The sequence below is a fragment of the Peromyscus leucopus genome, chromosome 1, assembly GCF_004664715.2.
Source record: "Peromyscus leucopus breed LL Stock chromosome 1, UCI_PerLeu_2.1, whole genome shotgun sequence".
NCBI classification, from domain to species: domain Eukaryota; kingdom Metazoa; phylum Chordata; class Mammalia; order Rodentia; family Cricetidae; genus Peromyscus; species Peromyscus leucopus.
The window spans coordinates 116279512-116303987 of NC_051063.1; the positions used below are offsets into that span (position 1 = coordinate 116279512).

At 39.8% G+C, this 24476-nt stretch overlaps 1 protein-coding gene across 1 annotated transcript in view; it reads right to left on the reverse strand.

Moving 5' to 3' along the window:
- Positions 1 to 3851: 3851 nt before the first annotated feature.
- Rab38 (RAB38, member RAS oncogene family) overlaps positions 3852 to 24476 on the reverse strand; it is a 64489-nt gene continuing 43864 nt past the window's right edge. The window contains exon 3 of the mRNA XM_028894970.2: positions 3852 to 4735. Within this exon, the coding sequence (XP_028750803.1) occupies positions 4583 to 4735 (153 nt within the window). The 3' untranslated portion in view covers positions 3852 to 4582. The remainder of the gene's footprint in view (positions 4736 to 24476) is intronic.

The window sequence follows — 24476 nt, forward strand, 5'->3', positions numbered from 1 at the left end:
GAGTGATACATCAGCGGTTGAGAGCACTGGATGGTCTTCCAGAGGCCCAAATGTTCTATTCTCAGCATCCACAATTCAGTTCACAACTGTCTGTAACTCCAGTCCCAGTGGATCCAAAGCCCAGTTCCAGCTTTCAGGAGTATTGCATAAACATGATACACAGATACACAAACAGGCAAAATACCCCTACAAATGAAACAATAAAATTTAAACATTTTAGAAATTAAGTAGTAATAGCTGGGTGGGGTGGCACACACCTGTAATTCCAGTTACTCTGGAGACTAAGGTAGGGATAACACGAGCTTGAGGTCACTCTGTATCAACAAATCAAAACAAATACAACAAGCAAGAAATGTAGTGTTTTATAAATTTCATAGTTACTGACTAGATGCCCTGATGTCTTAAGATCCACAAGCACTCAGAGCTCAAACAAAAATGGAAATTACTTACAGATCCTGGGACTCACTGGCGATAAGACAGAAAATGGAGGCAGGGACAAACAGAAACCAAACAGGTTGCAATAAATCAGTTTTCCACTCAGTGTAACTTTGTCTTTGGAGGCCTCTGGAGGAGGAAGTCTGAGGTTTATTCAAGCCAAAGTGAGAAAGCTTGACTATTTACTAATTTACGCTAGTCTTGCATGAGGCTTGTCCAGGAGGTATGAATTCTGTGGTGCTCTGACCCTAGGCATCTAGAGCGAGCTTGTAGGCAATGGCACAGGAGACTGTAGCAGATCTTCCACAGAACGTCTTTGGCATCCCTTGCTATTGTCTGCGTGCTCTGTATGTACTCATTCTGCATCTTCAGAACACTCTGGTCTTTCATGAATTTTTCTAGAAAGTCACTGAAAAGCATTTTTTGACTTGTGACCCCTTCTCACAGAGAAACTTTTACAAAACCGTGAGCATATAGGTGTACAGACTGGGTATAGATCTGAAATATTTACAGATAACAAATGATAATTGAATAAATTTTAAAAATTCTTTGCTGTACATCTGATTTTACCATTTGTTGAAGATGAAGGTCTGTTTGCATCCTAATAAGAGGGATGTGATTTTTTTCATAAAGAATTAAATTTTTCAGGACATGGATGATCTTTCAAAGATATTTCAAGTTGTTTGATGTCCTGATTTTGTAGTCATTAATGTTGACAACTCTCCTTCATATAAATATGTAGTACAAAATGGTAGAAGTGCATTTAGGGTCATTTCAGCAATTGCTTAAAAGTCTATCTTAACCCCAAGTCAAAACTCCTTTAATGTTTTTTTGAAATTCAGTTCAGAAATTTAAATTGCAACTTTTCAAATAAAATATTCTGACATGATGCAATTCAAATCATTCAAATATTTATTTTATATGTGCATGCTGAGGCATGAATGTCAGGAAAACATTAAAAGTTTTCTCTTTACAGAATTACAACACTACACTTTTGTAAGAGGAGAAAACTCTTTATGTACAATAAAAGCACTGCAGTTCTCAACACACCATAATCTCCAATCTGAGCCAAAGTGCTTCAGGCAGCATTTGGTGGCATTACACACCCAGTGAAAAGAGCATGTGTTTTATATTCAGAACTAAGGCTTCAGTAAAACCTTGTGATACAGCACAGGTTGAATGCAGCCAGAAACACTCTGCATTCATGACGTGTTTGTTTTTAAAATAAGGTTCAGTTGTAGTGTGGTCAGGAATCTTTTAGTGTTGCTGAATTTTCGCAATCCCTACATTTGATTATTTTGCCCCTTAAAAAGTCCTGACCCACAGTTTATGAAGCTTGAGTCTTATTAATATGGAAAAGGGGAGGGAAAAGGAGAGAGTAATAAAAATAGGAAGGGTAGTGGAACAATCTCCACTACCTTCTGCTGTGGTTTATCTTTGAGATCATAACTGATGCTCATGATTTTTCTCTACCACTCTCATTCTCTTGACTCAAGTGCTTCTAGACCAAGTATCCCATATAACACTACAGGTCAGACTTGCCCCAGGAATGTGAGTCCCTGGTTATCCTCACCAGGGATATTGCAATTGCTCCAGCAACTATCATTATGCATGGAAACATCAGAAGGATCCCAGTGAGCCCAGACTTCTGGACATATGCCTCCCTGATCCATTGGTGTTCAGCAATCCTGTTTTCTTTTGCACATCATGATGAATTATTCTGTTTGAATTAAGTAGCTTTCCTAAGTACTAGTCTATGAGCATAAACATTCAGAACTAATCAAGCAGCAGCTGACAGTGAAGTAGAATCCTTCCTATGTTCACTGGGTAAGTAACAAGATTTCTAGTTCTAGTTTGCTACAAATGACAGGATCATATTCTTATTTATGGGTAAGTGATATTCCACAGTTATCTGCACATTTTCTTTATCCATTTGTCTACCAATGGGTACCTTGTTTGACACCACACCTTAGCTGTTGTGAATAATGATGCAATAAATATTTATTTGATATGCTTTTCTCAATTCCTTTTGAGTATAGACCTAGAAATGTATGGCTGAACCATGTAGTAGATACATTTTTATATTTTTAAGGACATTTATATTGTTCATCATAGCTATTGTATTAGTTTTCATCCCTATCAATGGTGTATGACTTTCATTTTCTTTATATTTTACAAGTATTTGTTATTTTTTTCATCTATGATGTTAGCTATTCTGATTAGAGTAGAATTATATATCATAGTGTAGAATTACATCCCTTTCTTTGATGTCTAGTTATGTTCTCCCTTTATTCAGTGACCATTGACATTTTCACATTGGAAGAGAATCTCTTCAGATCATTTTTATTGGGTTATTATTAATGTTAATGAGGTTTTAGAGTCAGGTGAATAGTTTGAACACGTCTTCCATTCTGTAATTTGTCTCCTTGTACTCTTGATTTTATCCTTTGCTGTGCAAAAGCTTGAGTTTGAAAGAATTATATTTACTCTTCGGCTGTCTTCTACCCACCTCATGAGAATCTTAGTAATCTGGTACTACTGCTTACAGCTTTTCTCACCCATCAGTGAGTCCATCCTGGCTATGCCTTGTTTGGAAATGATTCACTTCAAGCATCTGATACTAAGACTCTTCCTCCTCCTCGGTTCACCTCCAACTTAACAAATTTAGGTTGCCTTCTACATAATAAGACCTGGATTTTCATGAATGTAATTTGTTTGGAAGGTTAGCCCAAGAACATCAGTAGAGGAACAATGTCATCATTTTGGATAAATCAAATGGAAAATTCTCTCTATAAAAAACAGGTACTTAATGTCACTAGGGACAGCCCTCAGAACATGCCTTGGCACTATTCCTTGTGACTGAAAAAAAATTTGAGGGTACATGTAGCTCTTTCTTTGTTCTTATATGTGAGAGCTGGTTCAAGAAACATGAATTCCAAGAAAATTCTGGACTATCTGCCTCATGGGCCAACTGCATCAGAGGTAAGTGCACCTCTTAAGGGAAAAAGAAACACAATACTAACACGTGTGTGATGCTTACAGAAATAATGAATGTCAAGAGTAAACTCTAAAAATATATGTTGTAAAATTTGAAGTTTTTGTGAGTGTACTGTGAATATCAAAGGAAAATAGTCCTATTAAAAATGTTACCCACCTGCAATGTTTTAACAATATGGCCAGTTTTTCGTTTTTATATTCACTGTTCTGTAACATTCCTGATCAGAATGAATAGAGATATGTTTCTGTGATTAGCCAAAAATGCATGAACACTGGCTATTTCCTTGACCTAAATACTGAATGAGACAGTTGACACAGACAGAACGAACTCATCATAATCAAATGTAGAAATAGAATTTGAGAAACACAATTGCATTGTCAAAAAGGCCACAGTACTAAGAAAGAAATTGAAGGCAATATCAGAAATAGGGAAACAGCATCTTTAATGTTTTATTTTCCACTTGTGAAAATATATATATTATATATATCTTACATGTACAGAGAAGTCCCACAGCTTGAGTCCGAGGATACTAAAAGAAAGGCACATACAGGGAGCAGATCTTTCCACACAGTTTTCAGTTAAACCAGCATTCGGGCCACAGCAAGTAATGACAACAAAAGCACGGGCTGCCTGTGCTCACGACTCTGAAGAGCAACATCACAGACAGCCCTCAGGTCTGCCAAGAACGGCAAAAATACCGTTTCTATTCAATAGACCCATAGGACCACCCAGAAACAAATTGAAACCTTAACAAAGAGACGCACCGGGGCAAGGCAAATCCCACACATAGTTTGACCTCTGCCTTGCCCTCTTATTGCCCTTCTCAAGAAGACCAGAGACCTCGGCTGATTTAAAGGAACATGTATCACGGCTGGATGTGTCCCTGAGTGACTTTGTTCAGTGATAAAACAGCATTTTACAACAGACTAATATTTAAAAAGCTTTGTAAACACTGTGCTGATGGTTGGGAAAACAAATAGAGAACATTTGCTGCTCCTCTCTGACAGGAAACATGCCGTCATACATCTTTGGCTTGTCACGTGTGCTCCTCTATCCTGACACTTACCCAAAATGGTAATAAAGCAAAATTGAAGCACAATTCATTAGGGCCATGGGGTTCTGTCTGGCATATACCAGCAGAGGCGCCTTCTAGGATTTGGCACAGCCAGAGCAGCTGACAACCTTGGGTGATGTGAGGTGGGGCTTCACAATGTCCGGTTCTATAGTCTCTATAAGGTCACATTCATTTGCAAGTATGTGTTTCACCAGGCATCTTGAAGCTTCATCAATGTTTATATTTTCCTGAGGGGGAGAAAAAAAAAACAATTTTCTTTTAGCACAACATTGTAAAATAATAGTATTATATAAAGACAAAATCCAGTATTTAAAGTAGTGTGTGTGTGTGTGTGTGTGTGTGTGTGTGTGTGTGTGTGTGTGTGTTGCTTTTGTCTCCATGCATATGTGTGTATAGGCATGTAGAGGTCTGACGACAATCTCAAGTGTTGTGTTTCAGGTACCTCCACCTCGTTTTGAGACCTTGTGTCTCACTGGCCTGGAACTAGTCAAATAGATTAGGCTAGCTGACCAGTGGGGCTCAAGGATCTGCCTGTGTCTGCCTCCCCAGCACTGGGTTTAAAGGTATCTGCAGCAGCTTGGCTGGGATTTGCTGTGCTTGCAAAACAAGTACTTTACCCACTGAGCTTTCTCCTGAGCCAGGGCAGTGTTTTTGGTGATTCATGTAAAAATCATTTCTGTACATTATCTATACATCCTATTTTCCCTTACTATTACTGTCTCCTTCCTTCCTCCCTTCCTTCCTTCCTCCCTTCCTTCCTCCCTCCCTCCCTCCCTCCCTCCCTCCCTCCCTCCCACCATCCATCCTTCCCTCCCTCCCTTCTTTCCTTCTTTATTTTATTCCTTTCTTTCTCTTTTTCTATCTCTTGATTCTTCACAAAAGTTAAGGTATAGATTATATTTTGTCAAATAGGAACAATATTGTTTCCTGGATTTATTTAATGTTACTTTTTTTTAGATTTCAATTTTCTTATTTTTCACCTGTTATATAATCTTATAAGAAAAAAAAATAAGCTTTCAGTCTAGCTTAGATTTATAATTGCACCAGTGCATTTTGCTTTTAAAGTCTCAGTAGGAACAGAGGACAGCAGTCTTTTGCAGCAGTCATTAGCAGTTTAACCATTATTTCTATCTTTTTGCCTGCCAGACAAATGGTCCAACTGCCACATTTCTGGCCTCCTTGAATTCAGGTATGAACATGTGATAGCTGGCAGTCAGTTAAATATGAGAAGCACAAAAAGGTATATGTCCTACTTTCTTAGCTAGAAACATTAAAAGTTAGGATTTAATTGCCCTGCATTCTTTTCATATGAATTCACTGAAACTTTGAGGTGGAGATTCTAAGACTCTGTTCCAATGAGCTCATGATGAGACACGCAGAATAGGTGGGAATTATGCCTTTGCTATTTGAAATCACTAAGATTAGAAATCATTTTTATCGTGGCATCACCTAGCCACTCTGGATGGAGGTAACTCTTTAAAGGAGAATGTAAAATCAGAAGTGGATCCAGGGCTGAGAAGATAGCCCAGTGAGAAGCACTTGCTGAACAAACCTAAGGATCTGAGTTTAGAGCCTCAGAATCCACGTGGAAACCTGGATGCAGTACCCCAAGTGTTTGTAAGGCTAGTGCATCCCTGCTGGGAAGATGTGAGACACAGACAGCAGACTTGCTGGGCACTCGGGAGCCAGTTAGTGTGCCACTTACACTAGAAGTACACCAAAGAGACCCCGCGTCAAACAAGGTGGAAGATGAGAACCAACGCCCAAGGCTGTCTGCTGACTTCCACAGACACCTTGGCATGGCATGGCAGCACCCCCATCCCCTGCAACACACACATGCTCAGGCAAGAAGTGAATGTCATGCACAATAGTAGAACAAGCTCTAATTTAAAAAAAATATGGAACAGATATTTTAATCTAAAATACACATCAGATATTTAATTATTATAATAGTTTTCCTTCTGAACAGAAAAAAAGTAACACGGAGTTTATTACTAGGATACTAGAAAAAAAATCTTTTCTCATGCAAAATTCAATGAAGATCTCCAGAAAACTTTCATTGTTTTAAGTCATTATTTACAGAACTTTTAATAATGTACTTTCAGACATTCCATTGCTAAAAGACAAGGACTTTTGTCTTGTCAAACTGTTACATCACTGTGTCTTTTTGTACAACTTGAACTGAAATTACTTATTCTTAATATTTTGTTTCTCAAAATCATTGATCTATGTAGCATGAATCTTCAAAGTTCTTATTAATAAAATCAAACCCGAGGCCAGTTATTGGGGTGAATACTGGAAGGTCAGAGAACAAGCCACAGCTAACCTCACCTGGTCAACTTCTCAGCTGGTCTTGTTTCCTCAGACTGGAAGCTTCTGAGCCCCCATCCAGAATGAATCCCAGCTGAACTGTGCTGCTTCAAAGCCTGAAAGCTTAACCAGCCGAATGCTTAACCAGCCAAATGCTTCTAGTTTCTGGTCCTCATGCCTTTATACCTTTCTGCTTTCTACCATCACTCCCTAGGATTAAAGGCTTGCTTCCTGGGATTAAAGGCGTGAGTCACCATGCCTGCCTGTTTCCAATGTGGCCTTGAACTCACAGAGATCCCAGATGGATTTCTGTCTCTGGAATGCTAGGATTAAAGGCGTGTGCTATCACTGCCTAACTAGTGGCTTTTCTGTTCTCTAACCCCAGATAAGTTTATTAAGGTACACAATATTTTGGGGAACACAATACCACCACAGATCTACTTTAAGATCCTTGCAAAAAATAAAATAAAATTTTTTAAAAACTGCAAATTAAAAAAAAAAATCCTTACATGAAGTCCTATTACCTAGAAAATGCTAAGGGTGATGATGGTTACCAAATGTGTCCATGACCAATGGCTCTAGATGGAAATACATGTCACCATACTCCACATCCTTCAGACCTGACCCCTTGTTTATCTACTGTCAAAGTACATGCTGTCACACCTTGTTACTGGTTTTCACTGGAATAGTCGTCACAGTAGTTTCCGAGCCTCTGTTTTGTCAAGTACACAGGGGTCTTTCCGACAACACGGAACTAATAAAAAGTTGCATCTCTTGACTGGTCACTCACTGGTCCATGCACTTTATATCCACATGCCAAACATTTTAGGCTCATGTTCTTTCATTCTCTTTAGAATACTGAAGGACAAACATTAGCTTTTGTTCTTATTGATTCTGTTGTTACTGCTGGGGTGGGAGGTGGGTGCCCTCTCTTCGGCAGCTCCAACAGCTGTTCCATTCCATGGAAACTAGGGTATACATGGGCCACTGCTTCTTGATGGGAAGACCACTGTGCCCTGAGATCACAGTCCATGGTTGGTACACCTTTCACACTCTGCTCCCACCATCATTCCCAGAGGTCATAACTGAACTCCTTGCTCCTAGGCAATAATCTGGGCTTAGGCGGTATCTGGCTCAGTGCTCTGCTTCTGAATCAAATCAGTTGTTTATGTCACTAAGGAAGGATCTGGTTACTGGTTCTCTACTAGGTTACTTACATTCCTGATGCTGAGAATGGGTAGCCTCACTTAGCCTTATGGGACCTCAGCATGTGGAACAGCATCTCCCACTAAAGAAATCCTATGTGCTAGTGGGACTTTAAAGTATATTCTCAAGTAATTAATGAGCCAATACCATTTCCTTATTAACTGTTGCTTGTGTGCCAGAAATGAAGGCACTATAATCTCACCTCTAATGCCAGGCATGAGTTATTATCGTATGTAGGTGGGTAAGAAACCTTAAGTTTAGAAAAGTTATAGACATTCAGCATGATCGCACAGCAGGTCGACTGGAAGGTCAGACCACTCCGTGGCATTAAAGCAAGTTGTGTTTCTTTTCAAGACTTTTTTTTTCTAATTTTGAAATATTTATTCTTTGACTATATATTCATATGACTAAAGTTCATATATAGAGCCATATAAAGTTCATATATAGAACTATACAAACTATATAGAACTTTTCATCTATATATGAACTTTAGTCATGTTTGTTCACCCCCAAAACCCTCTCTCAGGCCCTCCCTCTTCCACAGAAATGCTTCCTCTTCACAAAAAAAACCCTCACACTTTCACTTCTTTTGCTCTGTGTGACCCACTAAGTTTAATTAGGGTTGTTTGTATAAACTTGTGTGAAAGGTTATTTACTGAAGCATGGACTACTTTTTTGTTTGTTTTTTTGAGACAGGGTTTCTCTATGTAGCCCTTGCTGTCCTGGAACTTACTCTGTAGACCAGGCTGGCCTGGAACTCACAGAGATCCACCTACCTCTGCCTCCTGAGTGCTGGGATTAAAGGCATGTGCCACCACCGCCAGGATTGCACTACTTTTTTGGTACTACATTACTGAAGAAAATTACACCCCTTTCCCAATAACCAGCCACTGCTAATAGTCCCTCAGGGAGAGGTGGGGGTCTCACATGTTCTTCCCTGACCCATGACAAATGCTGTCAAACTGTTTTAAAGATCAAATGCAGTAAGACACATTACCCAGCATTAGACACAATAGGTACTAAATATTTCTCCTTTTAATTTGTTATACACTATAAAATTATTTTTATATGATAGAAAAACTTTAAGATGGCTCCTCCTTCACAAATAGCATAACTTAGGCTTTTTAGTCAATTTTTTTTTAAAATTTACATTTATAGGTTAACATGGCAGTTAAATATGGTTTTCAGTCATTAATGTAAAATGTAGAAAATTTCTTAAAGAGTAGGGTTAAATGCTAACAATGTGGCAATTAAACGAAAAATCTGTTCATCACAAGGAGGAAACTACTAAAATATCTGTCCAGTCAGTGGCAGCCTAGTAAGACGGATTTTGTAAAACATAAGATGATGAAAGAGGAACTGGTTTTGGAGAATAGCTGATCAAGTCAGGGTAAGTTGGGTTAGGACTGGGCTGGGCCTTGGGGCTCCTTACAGGGGAAACAAGCAGGGCAAAAGAGTAAGGGGATCTTCACTGAGGCCCCAGTTAGCAGCCAAGTGGCAGTTCATGGTGACTGAGCCACATCCATTATTTTAGCCAGTATTATGTGCATTCCTGCTAAGTCCTAGGATAGAGATGAAGATGAGAAAGTCCCATTTTGGTCTGGGCGTAAGCACTAGAAAAGTTTGTAGGAACCCCAGAGGCATAAAGTGTCTGAAAAGAGCATCTGGGGGCCAGTTTATTACAGAGGTTTCATCGCTGGGATCTCTTGGAGGGGAAGTGCTTATAAGTACAATTCTCTACAATCCCATTATAGGCAAGACTGTAGAGACACTGAGCACTCTGCCTTCACCATCTATCGGTACATGTTTCATGAATACCCGTGGTTGTGTGCTTCTACTTATCATGGCAGCATGCCTGATTCTGATCAGAGACTTACAGATGAAGCCAGAAGCATTGAGGGCTCCCATTTATCACTATATTCACCATAAACATGCTGTAATAAGGAAGGGATACAATGGGTAGGAAAGGTATCTGAAGTCACATGCTTATCTTAGGCACCACACACTTTTTGACTGAGTAATCCCAGAAAAGTTCAAAGCATCAGATGCTTCATGAGACAGTAAGAGTGAGAAATGTGTCCCACAGACTCGAGTGCTTGAACACTTGGTGCTCAGATGGGGGTGCTGTTTGGGAAAGTTATGGAACCCGTAGGAGGTGGAGCTTTGCTGGATGAAGTAGGTAATTAGAGGTGGGCTTTAAGGTCTTACAGCTTGGCCCCACTACACGCTCTTTCTCTCTACCTCTCATGTCTGCATGAAACATGTTCTTTCTTCTTCCTAACTACCAGGCCAGCCTCATGCTTTTGTTGCTATGTCTTTCTAGTTATGGTGGACTATGCACCCTTTGGAACTGTCAGCTAAAATAAATCTCTTCTACTCTATGGTGCTTTAAGAAATGATATATCACAATGACAGAAAAGTAACCAATATACCACACTCTTCTCCGCTTGAAAAGATGAAAAATCTGCCACACAGATGAATATAAGTGAATCATATTAAATGCTTAAAATAAGCAAACTACTTGGAGCAGTGAAGGATATAGCAGCATCTGTATTCTGCTCTTGTAAGGTTGGACTCAGCATCTGAAGAACAGTAATGTGTGAATTCTATCCCTTCATCTGGCAGCCCAGGACATTGAGATTGAAAAAGAGTAAGTAGCTAGCCCCAAGCCACAGGTGTGAGTGCAGGGAAAATAGTAAATAGTGATAATGACCACATGCTTACTGCTGAAAGGTGAGGGAAGTGTGCATGTAGTGTCAAAAGCCAGCTTGAACTCATTTCAACTCTTCTAAAGATTTCCATAGTGAAAACAGGAATAAAATGGACAGGGTACTCTGAGACTGGCTACATTGTTTTAGCTTTTTTTTCTTTTTTTTTTCTTCTTTTTTTGAATTAAGAATTTTTTATTCATTTTACACACCAAAGATCCCCCTCTTCCCTCCTCCTGCCCCCCAGCCTCCCCACAATGTACCCCTCACTCCCCGCCACAAGAAGGCAAGGCCTCCCATGGGGAGGCACATCCAGTAGAGGAAAGTCCAAGTCCTACCCCTGCCTAAAGGCTGCACAAGGTATTCCATCATAGGTAGTGGGCTCCAAAAAGCCCCCTCATGCACCAGGGATGGATTCTGATTCTACCTCTGTTGCTGGAGGGCTTCTCTCCAGCTTCCACCAAGCCCCGCAGTCCCACAATCCACATATAAAATAATCACTCAGACGCTTATAATACTTATAAACTGTATGGCCGGGGCAGGCTTCTTGCTAACTGTTCTTTTATCTTAAATTAACCCATTTTTATAAATCTATACCTTGCCATGTGGCTGGTGGCTTACTGATGTCTTTACATGTTGCTTGTCCTGGTGGTGGCTGCAGTGTCTCTCTTCCTTCTTCCTGTTTCCCTAATTCTCCTCTCTCTTTGTCCCGCCTATACTTCCTGTCTGGTCACTGGCCATCAGTGTTTTATTTATATAGAGTGATATCCACAGCAACCTCCAGGGGGCCCCCCAAGCAGATCAAGCCACACAATTGTCTCTCCATGCAGAGAGCCTAGGCCAGTACCATGCAGACTCTACAGCCATTAATCCAACTTTCATGAGTTCCCACTAGTTTGGTTTGGTTGTCTCTGCAGGTTTCCCCATCATGATCCTGATGCACTTGCTCATAGAATCCCTCCTCTCTCTCTCCTACTGGACTCCTGGAGCTGGGGTGATAGGTGGGCAATGGAGGGTAGGGGATGGGGGATGAGAACATAAGGGAATAGGATGGCAGAGCTGGGACATGGATGGAGTGGGAAAGCAATGAAAGAGATACCATGATGAAGGGAGATATCATGGGGATGGAGAGAAACACAATGCTAGGGAAATTGCCAGGAATCTCCAAGGATAAAACCAGCTTGGACTACTAGAAATAATGGAGAGGGTGCCTGAACTGAACTGGTTTGCCCCAGTGATCAGATCAGTGAATATCCTAACTGTCATCACAGAACTTTTCTCCAATGTTTTAACTTTCTTACAGGACCCCATAGAGATAGCATCCCTCCCTAGACAGCAGGAAGGAATTAAAAAAAAAAATGATGCCCCCTTTTCCCAGCAGGTTTTGTTTTCTCAGTGTTATGGATAATTGTCATCTGCTAGGGTTTGGGTATAAGTTGTAATAGGGTTGCAGTTCCATTTTTGTTGTTATTACCCTTCTTTCTCCTGGAAAGTACTTGATAATCAATCATTCTTATTGTATATGGTTTGTATTAGGTTTAAAACCTTCTTATTTAGACAAAAAAGGGAAGTGTAGTGATATTGCTTCACCCATGACTGTGGGCTATACAGCCAGAAATAGGCAGTGCTTCTTGCCTGTATATGTGACCTCTTAAAAGGAAAGAGAGATGGGTCATGCTCTCTTCTTGGCATGATTATATATTAGATGGCCAGGTGCATTAGCTCCTGGGCAGAACAGAGGACAACTTCAGCTGTTTACTCGGTTCTGTATCCATGAGTATATTTCCTCCAACTTACATCTTTTTTAAAAAATTAATTTATTTTTTATTAAGGAATCTTTTTATTCATTTACATACCAATCACAGATCTCCCTCTTCTCTCTCCTCCAGCCCCTCCTGCCTCCTCCCCACCCAACCCACTCCCATTCCCTCCTCCAAAAAGGTAAGGCCTCCCATGGGAAGTCAGCAAAGCCTGGCACATTCAGTTGAAACAGGTCGAAGTCCGTTCCCCTGCATCAAGACTGTGTGAGGTGATCCATCATAGGTAATGGGCTTCAAAAAGCCAGCTCATGCACCAGGAATGGATCCTGACCCTACTGCCAAGGGGCCCCTTAAGCAGATCAAGCTACACAACTGTCTCTCTTAATAAATACCAATTACCCATTAAACTGACTCACGTGGATTGATCTTAACAGGTGTGTGTGTGTGTGTGTGTGTGTGTGTGTGTGTGTGTGTGTCCATGCATGCCAACTTGAGGAAGTTGGTTCTCTCCTTCCACAGGGGATTGAACTCAGATCACCAGGTTTGACAGTAGGTATGCTTACTTTCTGAGTCCCCTCTCTAGCATAATATAGATCAAAACTCTCTCCCCTTTTGTCTCAAGGCCAAGATGGATGATCAAATCCTGCCTGTTAAAACTTCAGTTATGTTTCGGGTACTACTGAGCTAGTTGGCATTCAGGCAGACACAATCAGGCTCATACTGCAGGTGACTGTGCAGAAATAGACCTGCTGGCTAAACTGTAAAGTGCTGTCTGGGGATTTTTGTATGCACATGCGACTCAGAGCAATAACAGCATCCCAGTAGCATCTTATGCCTGAAGGGGAATTAATACATTCTGTAACTCCCAAGCTACACACAAGCTAGCAGAATCTGGCTGATTCACTCACACATGTGCAGTATGAGGAGATGGTCTGCTGTTCTGGCCGCTTCAGGTCAGAAGGCTCAGGCTGAGGCCACTGTTACGGGGTTGCTTCACTGTATCAATAGATAAAGGCTTAAAATTGCCAACAAAGCATTTCACTAAAACAAATAGTGTGAGTGGTATGGTTAGACAAGTGGGTTATTTACAAAATAATCTTCTCATGAACTCACCACACACACACACACACACACACACACACACACACACACACACACACGCACACACACAATCTATGAAAACAACTTGACAGCCACATTCTAAAGGTAAGGAAGCCATAAGGCCAGGAAAACTCACCCAGAGCAGAGCTTGCCCTTGCTCAATCTGTCATTTTCACCAAGACTCAACTTCTGTGCTGTTCTCTGAGCAATACATAGTTTCTCAGGTTTAAAACAGATAGAAAAATAGTCTCACTTCTAAACCCAGAGTTCTCAGTCATGGCTACATCTGTCTACCATGTTAGTTTACAAATATACATAACCAGGCTCCCCCTCTCAGGCATGGATTCAATTGATCTAGCATAATAACCCACATGGACATGCTTCAAAAGATTCTGGGCTGAGGAGATGACTCAGTGGGTAAGAGCACTTGTTATGCAAGCCTGAGCATCTGCATTTAAGTCTTCAGCATGCATGTAACAGCTGGGTATCAGAAGGGGGGAGAGGCAGATCTGAGGAGTTCACTAGCCAGTCAGCCTAGCTGAAAAAGACTGAGCTTCTGGTTCAGTGAAAGATGCTGTGGTAAGGGAATAAGGCAGGCAGCAGAACAAGAAAACACCAATGGCCTCTACATGCACAAGTACTAGGGTGTGGGCACCCATGGACACACACAAATATTTGTTCCTTCATACATACATACAGCATACATACATATGGACAACATGCACACACATTCAAACCAGGGAGGTGGATTAATTGGTAAAGTGCCTGAATTCAGTTCCCAACATCCACTCAAAAACTGATTGAGGTGCCATGCATCTCTCATCCCAGAACTGGAGGGACAGACAGGAGGGTCCCTGGGGACTTGCCTGCCAGCCAGTCTGCCAAGCTGGTGAGCTCCAAATTAAGTGAGAAAACCTGTCCCAACAAAGGAGCGGGGGATTGATTAAGGAAGACCCTTAATGTGAGCCATTGGCTTCCATATATACATGCATACATGTACACAGGCAGAGTACATGCACCTCCTTTATAAACAAACATACACAAAAATTTAGAGATAAAATGTGCATCCAGTTATAAGACACCCATAGTAAAGATATATACAGTACAGATATCTTTATATACTTTATAGTACAGATATCTTTAAATACTCTGTCCTTTTTATTTTTATTTTGGAACTTCTGAAAATATAATTCAGTAAGTGCTCTACACTGGAGTGATTCTGATTTTTCCCCGAAGTAAAGCATCTAAGTCTATGTGAGGTCAGGAGATCTTGTCAGTTTTTTAATCAACTCTTTAGGACATCTGTCTGAGGTTGAATTATTTAATCTTTGACTGCCAGTGCCAGAGGAGGGGGTGGGGAACACTAGTAGAAAACTTTCACATCTGCCTCATTAGACGCTGGCGAGGAATTCACTTTCCACAATCTTTCCAAATACATCAACCTCAAACAAAATACCAAATGTACCAGAGGCCTTAGGTTAGGGCACCAAATTCCTCAGCACTGTGATGTTCTAATTAGAGCTGGTGGATGGTGGGTAATAACACTACAGTAAGAAGTCTCACACAGACAGGGACTTAAAACTCCTTACTCCGAGGAGAACATTCGTCACTTGTCTATTGAACACTTATGTGCCAAAAGGTCTCTTGCTCCTTGTTGGTCGATATTTCTTTTCTGTGGTTGCTGTGAACACTGGTGACAGACTTGAATTTGTGTCTGCCTTGCCCTTTCTTCCTCTCCTCCATTTTTGTTTGGGACTTCCTGACTCTTGTGGATCCCAAGCTTTTGACTAGGACTTCCTTCATCTGGGACTTATGCCTCACACCCTTTTCTCAGAATGAAGTTTTTCACTTAATCTTCACAGTAATACTCGGTGATTTTTTTAAAAAGAGAAAATAGAATGTACACAGGATCCTGGACCAGTAAGGTGCGGGACCTGGCTCCTGCCTTCACAGCCTGCATTTTCCATTTGCTTGGAAAATGCTTGACTACCTTTCACTGATGTCCAAGCTATCAGTCACAAGCACCCAAAGCTTTGTACTCTGCTCCTATTTCTGGATGAGAAGGCACATGTGGTATATAAAGAGATACTAAAAGTTACCCAGCGTCAGTCCAAGGCTATTGGGAAGGACAGACGGGGCTGTGTCACTTCTTACTCATCTGGGCACAGAAGGACCATGCTGTCGGCAGAGAGAAGTTTTCAAATGCACTGAACTAAGAGGATGACGATCCTCGGCCAACACTGCTCCTGTAGTCACCTTGTTCTTACTGTCTTACTGTTCCTTACTTTCAATGGTTATTTTTTTCCTATGCTGTGGTTTGAACCTTGGGCTTCCAGCATGCGAGGCCACTGCCCTCCTACATCATCTACCATGGGTCCTTTACCTTTTAGGTGTGAAAGTCCAATTCAACCTTCTTGTGTGCTTTCCTCCAGCTTCGGGGCCTCTCTTATCTGCCAATGAACACTTTCTCCATCACTCAGGTAGTCATGCACCCCACTTTAGCTCTGAAAGCACCCTAGATTTACAGAGTCACCAAACACTAACAAGGAAGGGAAAGAAGTCATCACTACTTCGCCCTCCTCTGACACCCCAGAAACTGAAGGAAAGGTGACATCCATACATTACACAGGCTATTGGACTGCACAGGGGGACATGAACCCCTCTTAGCTTTTGCTGCCTATTCGCATCCTCATTTCTGAAAACATTTTATCTTCTGAGCGGCCTTGTTTCTGTTTTGTGAAATGCTTCCTCTATGTTCTCTGGCTCTTTCTAGCCTCCTCAAGTGACCCTGAGGACTTTGTCTTTCATGCCTTTTGCTGGTGTCCCCACATCAGAATTATGTTTAACTACAATACACGCTGTGTGCTACTGGCTTCCAACATGACAAGGACTCTCTAAATCATATTGTGTAATATTACTAATACCTATGGACAAGCTATTATAAATCATGTACCATTTACATACTTTCCCTGTGTCAGCTAAGTTAATCCTCCACCCAGAAAAACTCTAAGCAAGAAAAAGGAGATTACAAAACTTTCCCAGCATTACCCATACCCATATATGACTCAGAAACATATTATATCAAAGACAGGACCACAGACCAGTTGAGTTCCTGTTCTTAGCCTACTCTTCTCCATAAATGCTTATGTAAGGCACCAGGCACCAGCTCGCCTTCCTTCTTGCTCTATTGATTTCTTTATAAACCTGAAAGATTAGATATGGGCAGTCTACAATGTTTTTACTTGATCCATGGCTAGTAATTAATTTGGTGGTTTTCAAAGGCTTACTGACTTAAAATGGCATATGCATACTATCTCTAGCTTGGCATCTAACTCATTCATTTCCATTAAATTCCTGAACCTGAAGAAACATGGCATCATACCTGTTGTTTTCTCCTCCATCAAATGCCTACAACCCTAAAATTAGGAGGACAGCTTTTTGAGTTTGCCATTCCTGAGAAGTATTTTCCAAATTCAGAATGCATAACTTACCATGAATGATCACTCAGTCAGAACACTCTTGGATTCTGCTACTATTAACACTTCACTTTTAATTTAGTCATGTCTTAATTACCCTTACTGTGAGTCTTTTGCTAACACAGTGTTAAGACACCCAATAATCAGTTTTAAAAAGAGAATACCCAAGTTTCAATGCTATCACTTAGTCAGACTTAATAACTCCATTCATTAAGAATAGCTTCAGTTAATATCCTTTCTCATTTGTCAGCTCTGGAAGGCAAATGACCCAACAGACACAAATATTAATAGTAATAATTGCTAATACTGCTTGAATCCTTACTCAGTATTCTGCTCCGCATGCTGCTACATACATCAACTCATCTGAGAAGTAATATACTATTAACCCCACTTTAGTGAAGAGAAGATTGAGACGCATATAGAATAAACACTTAGCCACAGTATGTGCTGGATGTATTTGGTTCAATTTCAAGTGTTATTGATTACCACCATGAGCAAAAATGACCTGTCTTAAAATCTATTTCTGTCTTGATTAAATGCTTTTGTTCTGGTAACTCTGTGTGTTAAGACGGCAGACTGAAACAGGACCATCATTGTCTCAGGAAGCAGCAGGGTGTAATGGAATTAAAGAAAGCTTCAGCTTCAAGATCTATAGTGTGAATTATCTCTGGGACCAAGGAGAATTTGAAAGGTTCTGCCTCCACTTCTTAGTCTGCAAAATGAGACCAGTAATAACCCTGTTTCACAGGGCTCTTGATAGAGTTAAATGATAAACAGAGATGAAGCACCCAGACATTACTCCAATACAGTCACTGGCACTTCAACAAATATAAGTCCCTACTCCTAGCTCATTCTCATCTTGCTTCAAGTCATACTTTGGTTATCATATTCTGTGGGGCGTCTCGTGATTTGCTTTGGCTGGAACAGAAGCCCTTCAAACACTGTCACATACTTCAGATCTGCAGAAAAAGGCTTATTTGTATGCATCCTTCACTGAGATGCCAGGGCTATTGCTGTATCCCACTGTCCACCACAGTGGCTGTAGACAGCATATAAGTAAATGAACAGCCAATCAACTGACTAAATGATTGATCATATCCTCAGAAGAGTGACAAGTTCTGGTTCCAAAATGAAAATAAGTTTAGATATGGGTGATTTGAGCAGAGAGTGAGAAAGAAAACATGCTCACAACAGAATTTACTCCACAAGCCACGCTGCCTATTCTAATTTGTTCCCAGTTGCCAACATCACTCCATCCAGAGGAAGTGGAGGGCAGATGGACTGGACCAGTTTGTTATCACTGAGCTGGATTCAGTTAGATAATTACTTTCACTCAATCTGACCTAACTTGTATATTTATTTCCTTTAGAAATAATTATTTGTATTTGTTGTTCCTAACTGCTTAGACCAACCATTGCTGCTTAATAACTCAATTTATTTAGGCAAAAAAAACTTAATTTTCTTGAGCCTTACCTATATAAGATATAACTAGTTAATAAAATCCACTTCTCAGAATGTTCAAGTTACATTTCCACGGATGAGAGAAAATATCCTGACAAAACAGGGAAGAAAGGGTTTATTTGGCTTATGTTCCAGGCTAGAGATCTTTACTGAGGGGGAACCAGGCAGAAACTTATAGCATCCCATCCACAGTCAAGAGCAGGGAGAGAACGAGTGCATGGATCCTTCCTTGCTCACTTGCTCTGATCGCTTTCTCTTCCCTTAACTGCCCGGGCCGGGTCTTTCAACATCAGTTAACAGTCAAGACAGTTTCACACAGCCGCAACCACAGAACAACTTGATCTAGGTCATTCCTCATTCAAAACTTCTTTTGTGCTGGAGACATCTCAGCTGTTCAAAGCACTGGCTGCTTTTGTAGAGGACCTGGGTTAGGTTTCCAGTACCCACAAGGTAGCTCACAACTGTCTTTAACTCTGGTCCTGAGGGATTGGATACTTATTTCTGGCCTCCACATGTGTCAAGTACAGAAAGAGAGTGTGTGTGTGTGTGTGTGTGTGTGTGTGTGTGTGTGTGTGTGTGTGTGTGTGCAGGTGAACCACACATGTGCATAAAACAAAAATAAATCAATTTTAATCAAGAAAAAACTGTGAAAGTGACAGTTAAAAACTAACAAGTGCACAGAACTATAAGAATTATAAATATTACATTTGGCAATATGTATACATATTACATTATACATACATAGTATATAATATGTAAGTGCAGCTATTTATGAATAGATGCAAACATCATACATATGTCTATATAGGTATATAATTAGTATTATCTTTCTATAACACATTTATTTTAATAAAATTAAATGAGTGGTCAGTTTAAGCCTGATAATATCCTTTCAGTCTTTCAGTTTGTTTTTTTCTTCATATATTATACTTTGGTTTGTTCATCTGTTAACTTTTTAGTAGCGTGTAGTGGTTTGAATGTGGCGGGAGGAATGGGCCTCATATTTGAATGATTGGTCATTATGAAGCAGCACTGCTTAACAGGGATTAGGAAGTGTGGCTTCGTTGGACTAGGCATGGCCTTGTTGGAGGAAGTGTGTCACTGGAGGTGAGCTTTGGAGTTTCAAATGCTCAAGCTAGCCCCAATGTTACTCTCTTCCTGCTGCCTGCCAATCTGATGTAGAACTGTCAGCTACCTCTCCAGCACCATGTCTGCCTGTGGGCCACCATGCTGCCCACCATGACAATAATGGACTCAACCTCTGAACTGTAAGCCAGCCCCTTTCCTTATAAATGTTTACCTTTATGTGGTCATGGTGTCTCTTCACAGCAATAGAACACTGACTAAGACATAGATACTTTGAAATTCTTGCTTTTTCAGGTAGTGTAAGTAAAATTATCTTTACCACTATAATCAGAATAATGCTAACTAGGGTCGAAACAAAAAAAGACCGAGAATGGTGTGTAAAAGTGGAGATGTTGGGAAAAGTCAAGAAACATCTTTAATCATATTTTCATATCTGGAATGTCTGTGATGTTAGTTAACTACCAGAACCCTAGCCTGCACCGTGGAAACTAAGACCACCAACCTCCCTTTCCAAATCCTTGAGTTCTAACTACTAAGTCCCACAGTCAGATAATGGGTCATCTGCAGCCTGTGAACATCCTGAAGTAGCACATAGCATCTGCTACATAATTTATTTCTTTCTGATATAGAGTCATACATTCCTTTCTTCATTCCATAAATTTATAATTAGAAAATTAGACACTACAGGACTTGAAATATAGCATCACTGAAGAGAATAAATGATTAGTTACTATTAATTAAATGATTAGCTAATATTAATTAATAATTAAAAACAATTGATTAGTCAGGAAACAATCATGAGCTTTTCAACAGATCGGATACATCTTGTCTCAGGCTATGTTTAAACACACTGGGTCAGGCACTGTGATTGTCACCGTAGTCCAGGAGTCTTTGTTTATGTTTAGAGATAATGACAGACATGATGTGCCTTCCTCCCACACTTATTCTCCCCCTAGTTCATGCCCCATATAATCTCTTAGGCTTTATGCCTCCAATTTCTATCCATTAACAGTCACCCTTCCTTTTCCTGCCAGGTTGTCTCCAGGCTATTTTAATGAAAGTATCATTCTGTTCATACCTCATCCTCATTATCAGCTTATAAAACTTTATTGGCTCAGACTGCTTACTTGAATGAGTACAGGCTACTAAAGCATGCCAAGCTTGTCTCTTCTGTATCATTTCCACTGACTCCCCTCCTTAGCAAAGCCCAGCTGAACTAGATCATAGGACTTGTTGAAGGCTAGAGCACTCATTGTGGCCTCTGCCCAAGTTAGTCATACTTCCCTTTCAGGCTGTAGATCAACAATACAAATCTGGCTTGATTATTCTTATTCCAACTCTCTGTGTAGATGACTTGCCCATTCAGAACATCATGCAGAGAACACAGAAAGGTTTGTATCCACAGTGTATCATTAGGCCATGGTGGATTCCATTTGAAAAGGGAGGATTAGAGAAAAGCAAAAAGAACTGCCACCCCATTTAATTCCTTCTGTGCTCATACATGGAAAGAGTACCAAGCAGTCATACCTGTATCTGACCATAGGACTATTGCATAATGCTGTATCTCTCAGGTTTAGAGCTTATCTTTATACAATTAGTAGCTACTAACTTGATGTAGTAGTGGTATGTAGGAGAGTAGTGGATGGAAAAGATGGACCAAGGGAGACATTTACCAACTGTTTTTATATAACATGATACTTAACCTTTATCTATGTTATTTAACCTTTATCTATGGTATACTTATTGTGAGATATTTGATTACATTGTGTAAAGATATGTCACTGTGATTGGTTTAATAAAAAGCTAAGCAGCTAAATGGCCAATAGCTAGGCAGGAGGTATAGCAGGGACTTCTGAACAGAGAGAGCTCTGGGGAGAAGAAAGGCAGTGTCACGAGCCAGATGCTGAGAAAGCAGGATGAGCAAAATGGAAATGAGATAATGAGTGCATGCAAAAGCATAGACTTAAAATATTGGTTAATTTAAGTTATAAGAGCTATTTACAAACAAGCCTAAGCTAAGGCTGAGCTTTCATAATTAATAAGTCTCTGTGTCATTTTTTTTTTTTTTTGGTGTGCTGGAGACCCAAAGAAAAATCTGTCTATATATACTATTTCTACTTTCACCTTTCTCCATTTCTCTGAGTCTAGCTGAAGATGAAGTGTGTGTGTGTGTGTGTGTGTGTGTGTGTATACACGTGAGTGTGTGCACATGCATGCAAATATGTTGACAAAGCAGAGTCACATAATGAAACACTTAAAACAGTGGGCCTGATTATTTATGAAAAGACATTGTGTACTTTGATAGGTCGGTACTCCCTGCCAAACAAAATAAGTGGGACTAGATATCTCTTCTAGGTGCTACCTAGTAGTCTCCTGCGGTACTATTACCTGTTATGTAGGGAAACAGTTTTTTAAATGTCATTTTTAGGTAAGTTATCCTGTGAGAGAGAAAGAAAATGAGGGGGAAAGTATGAGCTGCCGATGTTGATATCCATTATACTTCAGTTCCTTTAAACTCAAGACCCATTAAGACAGGGAATTCATCTTGGCACTGGTGTCATTGCAAATTGTTCTAGTCATTAAAGGCATGTCAAATCTCTCTCTCTCTCTCTCTCTCTCTCTCTCTCTCTCTTCCTTCCCTCTCTCCCTCCCTCCCTCCTCTCTCTCTCTCTGTATCAGTTTCACTAACTGTGAAGGCAGGGAATTTATACTTTATACTCTGTCTTTTTCCAAACAGACTTGAAGATGACCCTTGAGACCATCTCTGTCTGTTGACTAATGCAGTGAAAATTCTGGGAGACCTTAGAATAATGCTCCTTTAATGTGGAAGATTTCTCATATTGAGGCTTTAAGTAGGAGACATTTGTTTAACAAATCACTTACTAGAGCAAGTACACTCTATCAACTTGATTAGCCATAAGTTTTTTGGCTATAAAATTTAGAAACCCATTGAATTGTCCAGGGCATCTGGAGTTTAGTTCCTGGGAGTGACAGAATTGCTGAAAGACTCAGGCTATTCCATGAACATAAGGCAATAAAATTAGACTCTCAAATGCTATCAGGCCAGCTTCATTTCCTCCATCTGTAGTGGCTTTATGTATATGAAGAGACTTGGAGCTTCTAGGTTCATTGGTTCATCATTTTGATGTCTGAGAAAAAGATTTCCAGTCCTCAACTTCAGATGCAAAAATCTCTGAAGAAGAACTCAGATGACTTTAAATTTGGTTGCATGTTCACATTCAAGACTAGAGCAACTTCCAGCCCAGGGGTTCCAGGAGCAGCCTCATTTAGATCTCATGGACACGATTAGCAATTGACAGTGATTTGATAGGCCCAGCATGAAAAAATGGTAAAATATTTATATAACATGCAGGGAGGGAAAGAGGGACATGGATATAAGCAGAAAAGGACATGGTAAAATCATTTTGAATTTGAAAATCTTTAGTTGTCCATGTTATATCACTTCATAGACATTTATACCATCAACACCAGTGTAGATAGGGTACATACTTGTGTTTTAGATAGCCTAAACAATACATGAACAAGAAAAATATTTTCCACAAAGCTACATTCTACAGCAAGTACAGGGACATCCAATAACTTCACCATGTGCTGGGCTACTTTACTAGGCATAGTAACAGAGACACTAAAGAGAATAAAACAGGAATGCCTTGAAAGAATTACCTTAATCAGAAAGCTATTATTTCTCAATATATCTTTTGTAAGACAATAATGATAATAATAATATAGAAATAACAATAAAGTACTAAAATGACCTACTTGAAACAACTAAAACCTAATTCGTATTTTCTGGTTGCTTTATAGGATTTTATCAACTTATTAGAACAAAATGAACAATATCTTTGCCAAGTAGAAGAAGCTGCTGCTGCAGATGTGAACTTTAAAATTTTAGCATTATTGCTGGGAACGTCTTAAGGTATATACACACTGTCCACATCATCAAACCTTATTCAGAAGGGGGAGTTTCTGTCACTAAGCATATTCGCTTCTCTCCTTATTGCAGCTGTTACTGTACATGCAACAATACACCTATAAATAGCAACTATGTGCCTATAGATAATGAATCCATCCTGAGGACTGAAGTGTCAAAATAAACATAGTAGTTCTAACAGAAATAGAACAGTGGTTAATGGGGCTGGCTGCTCTTCCACAGGGCCTAGATTTGATTCTCAGCAACCACATGGTGGTTCACATGTACTTCCAGTTCCAGGATATCTGATACCTGCTTCTGGTCTCCATGAACACCAGGCATGCCTATGGTACACAGACATACAAGCATATAAAATACACTTACACATAAATATAAATAAGTAAAGTTATAAAAAGGAATAAACATGCATAGAAACTTAGGCTAGAGGGTTTTTTTTTTTTTAACAATTTCCTTATTGGTAAGAAACAAAATAAAATATTTATGGCTAAGTCAATTAGTCTTTAGATTTTAAATTAATGTTAATCTTGTGTTTTTAATTGTGATTATCTTCTAAGTTTTCCATATGATACCTATATGATAATATTCCCACTTAAAGGTAGAACCAAGAAAATAAGTTTTAAGCCATAAACAACATAAGAACACTTAAAGTTTATTTTACTCCTAAAGTGCAGACAATATGAAAGAAAGAACACACTGACAAAATGCAGCAACTAGAGAAATAAAGAGGAGAGTAGTATAAAAAAAATCAGTATAACTATAAAAAGATCAGGTTAAAATGAACTTGTACAGAGGACAGACAGTCTGGTATCTGAACTCAGAACAGATTCAGAATTAGTATGAACTTGTACCAATAAAGTCACGAAACAAACCCAAAATTTAGACATTTAAAGAAACTGTTAATGGTACTT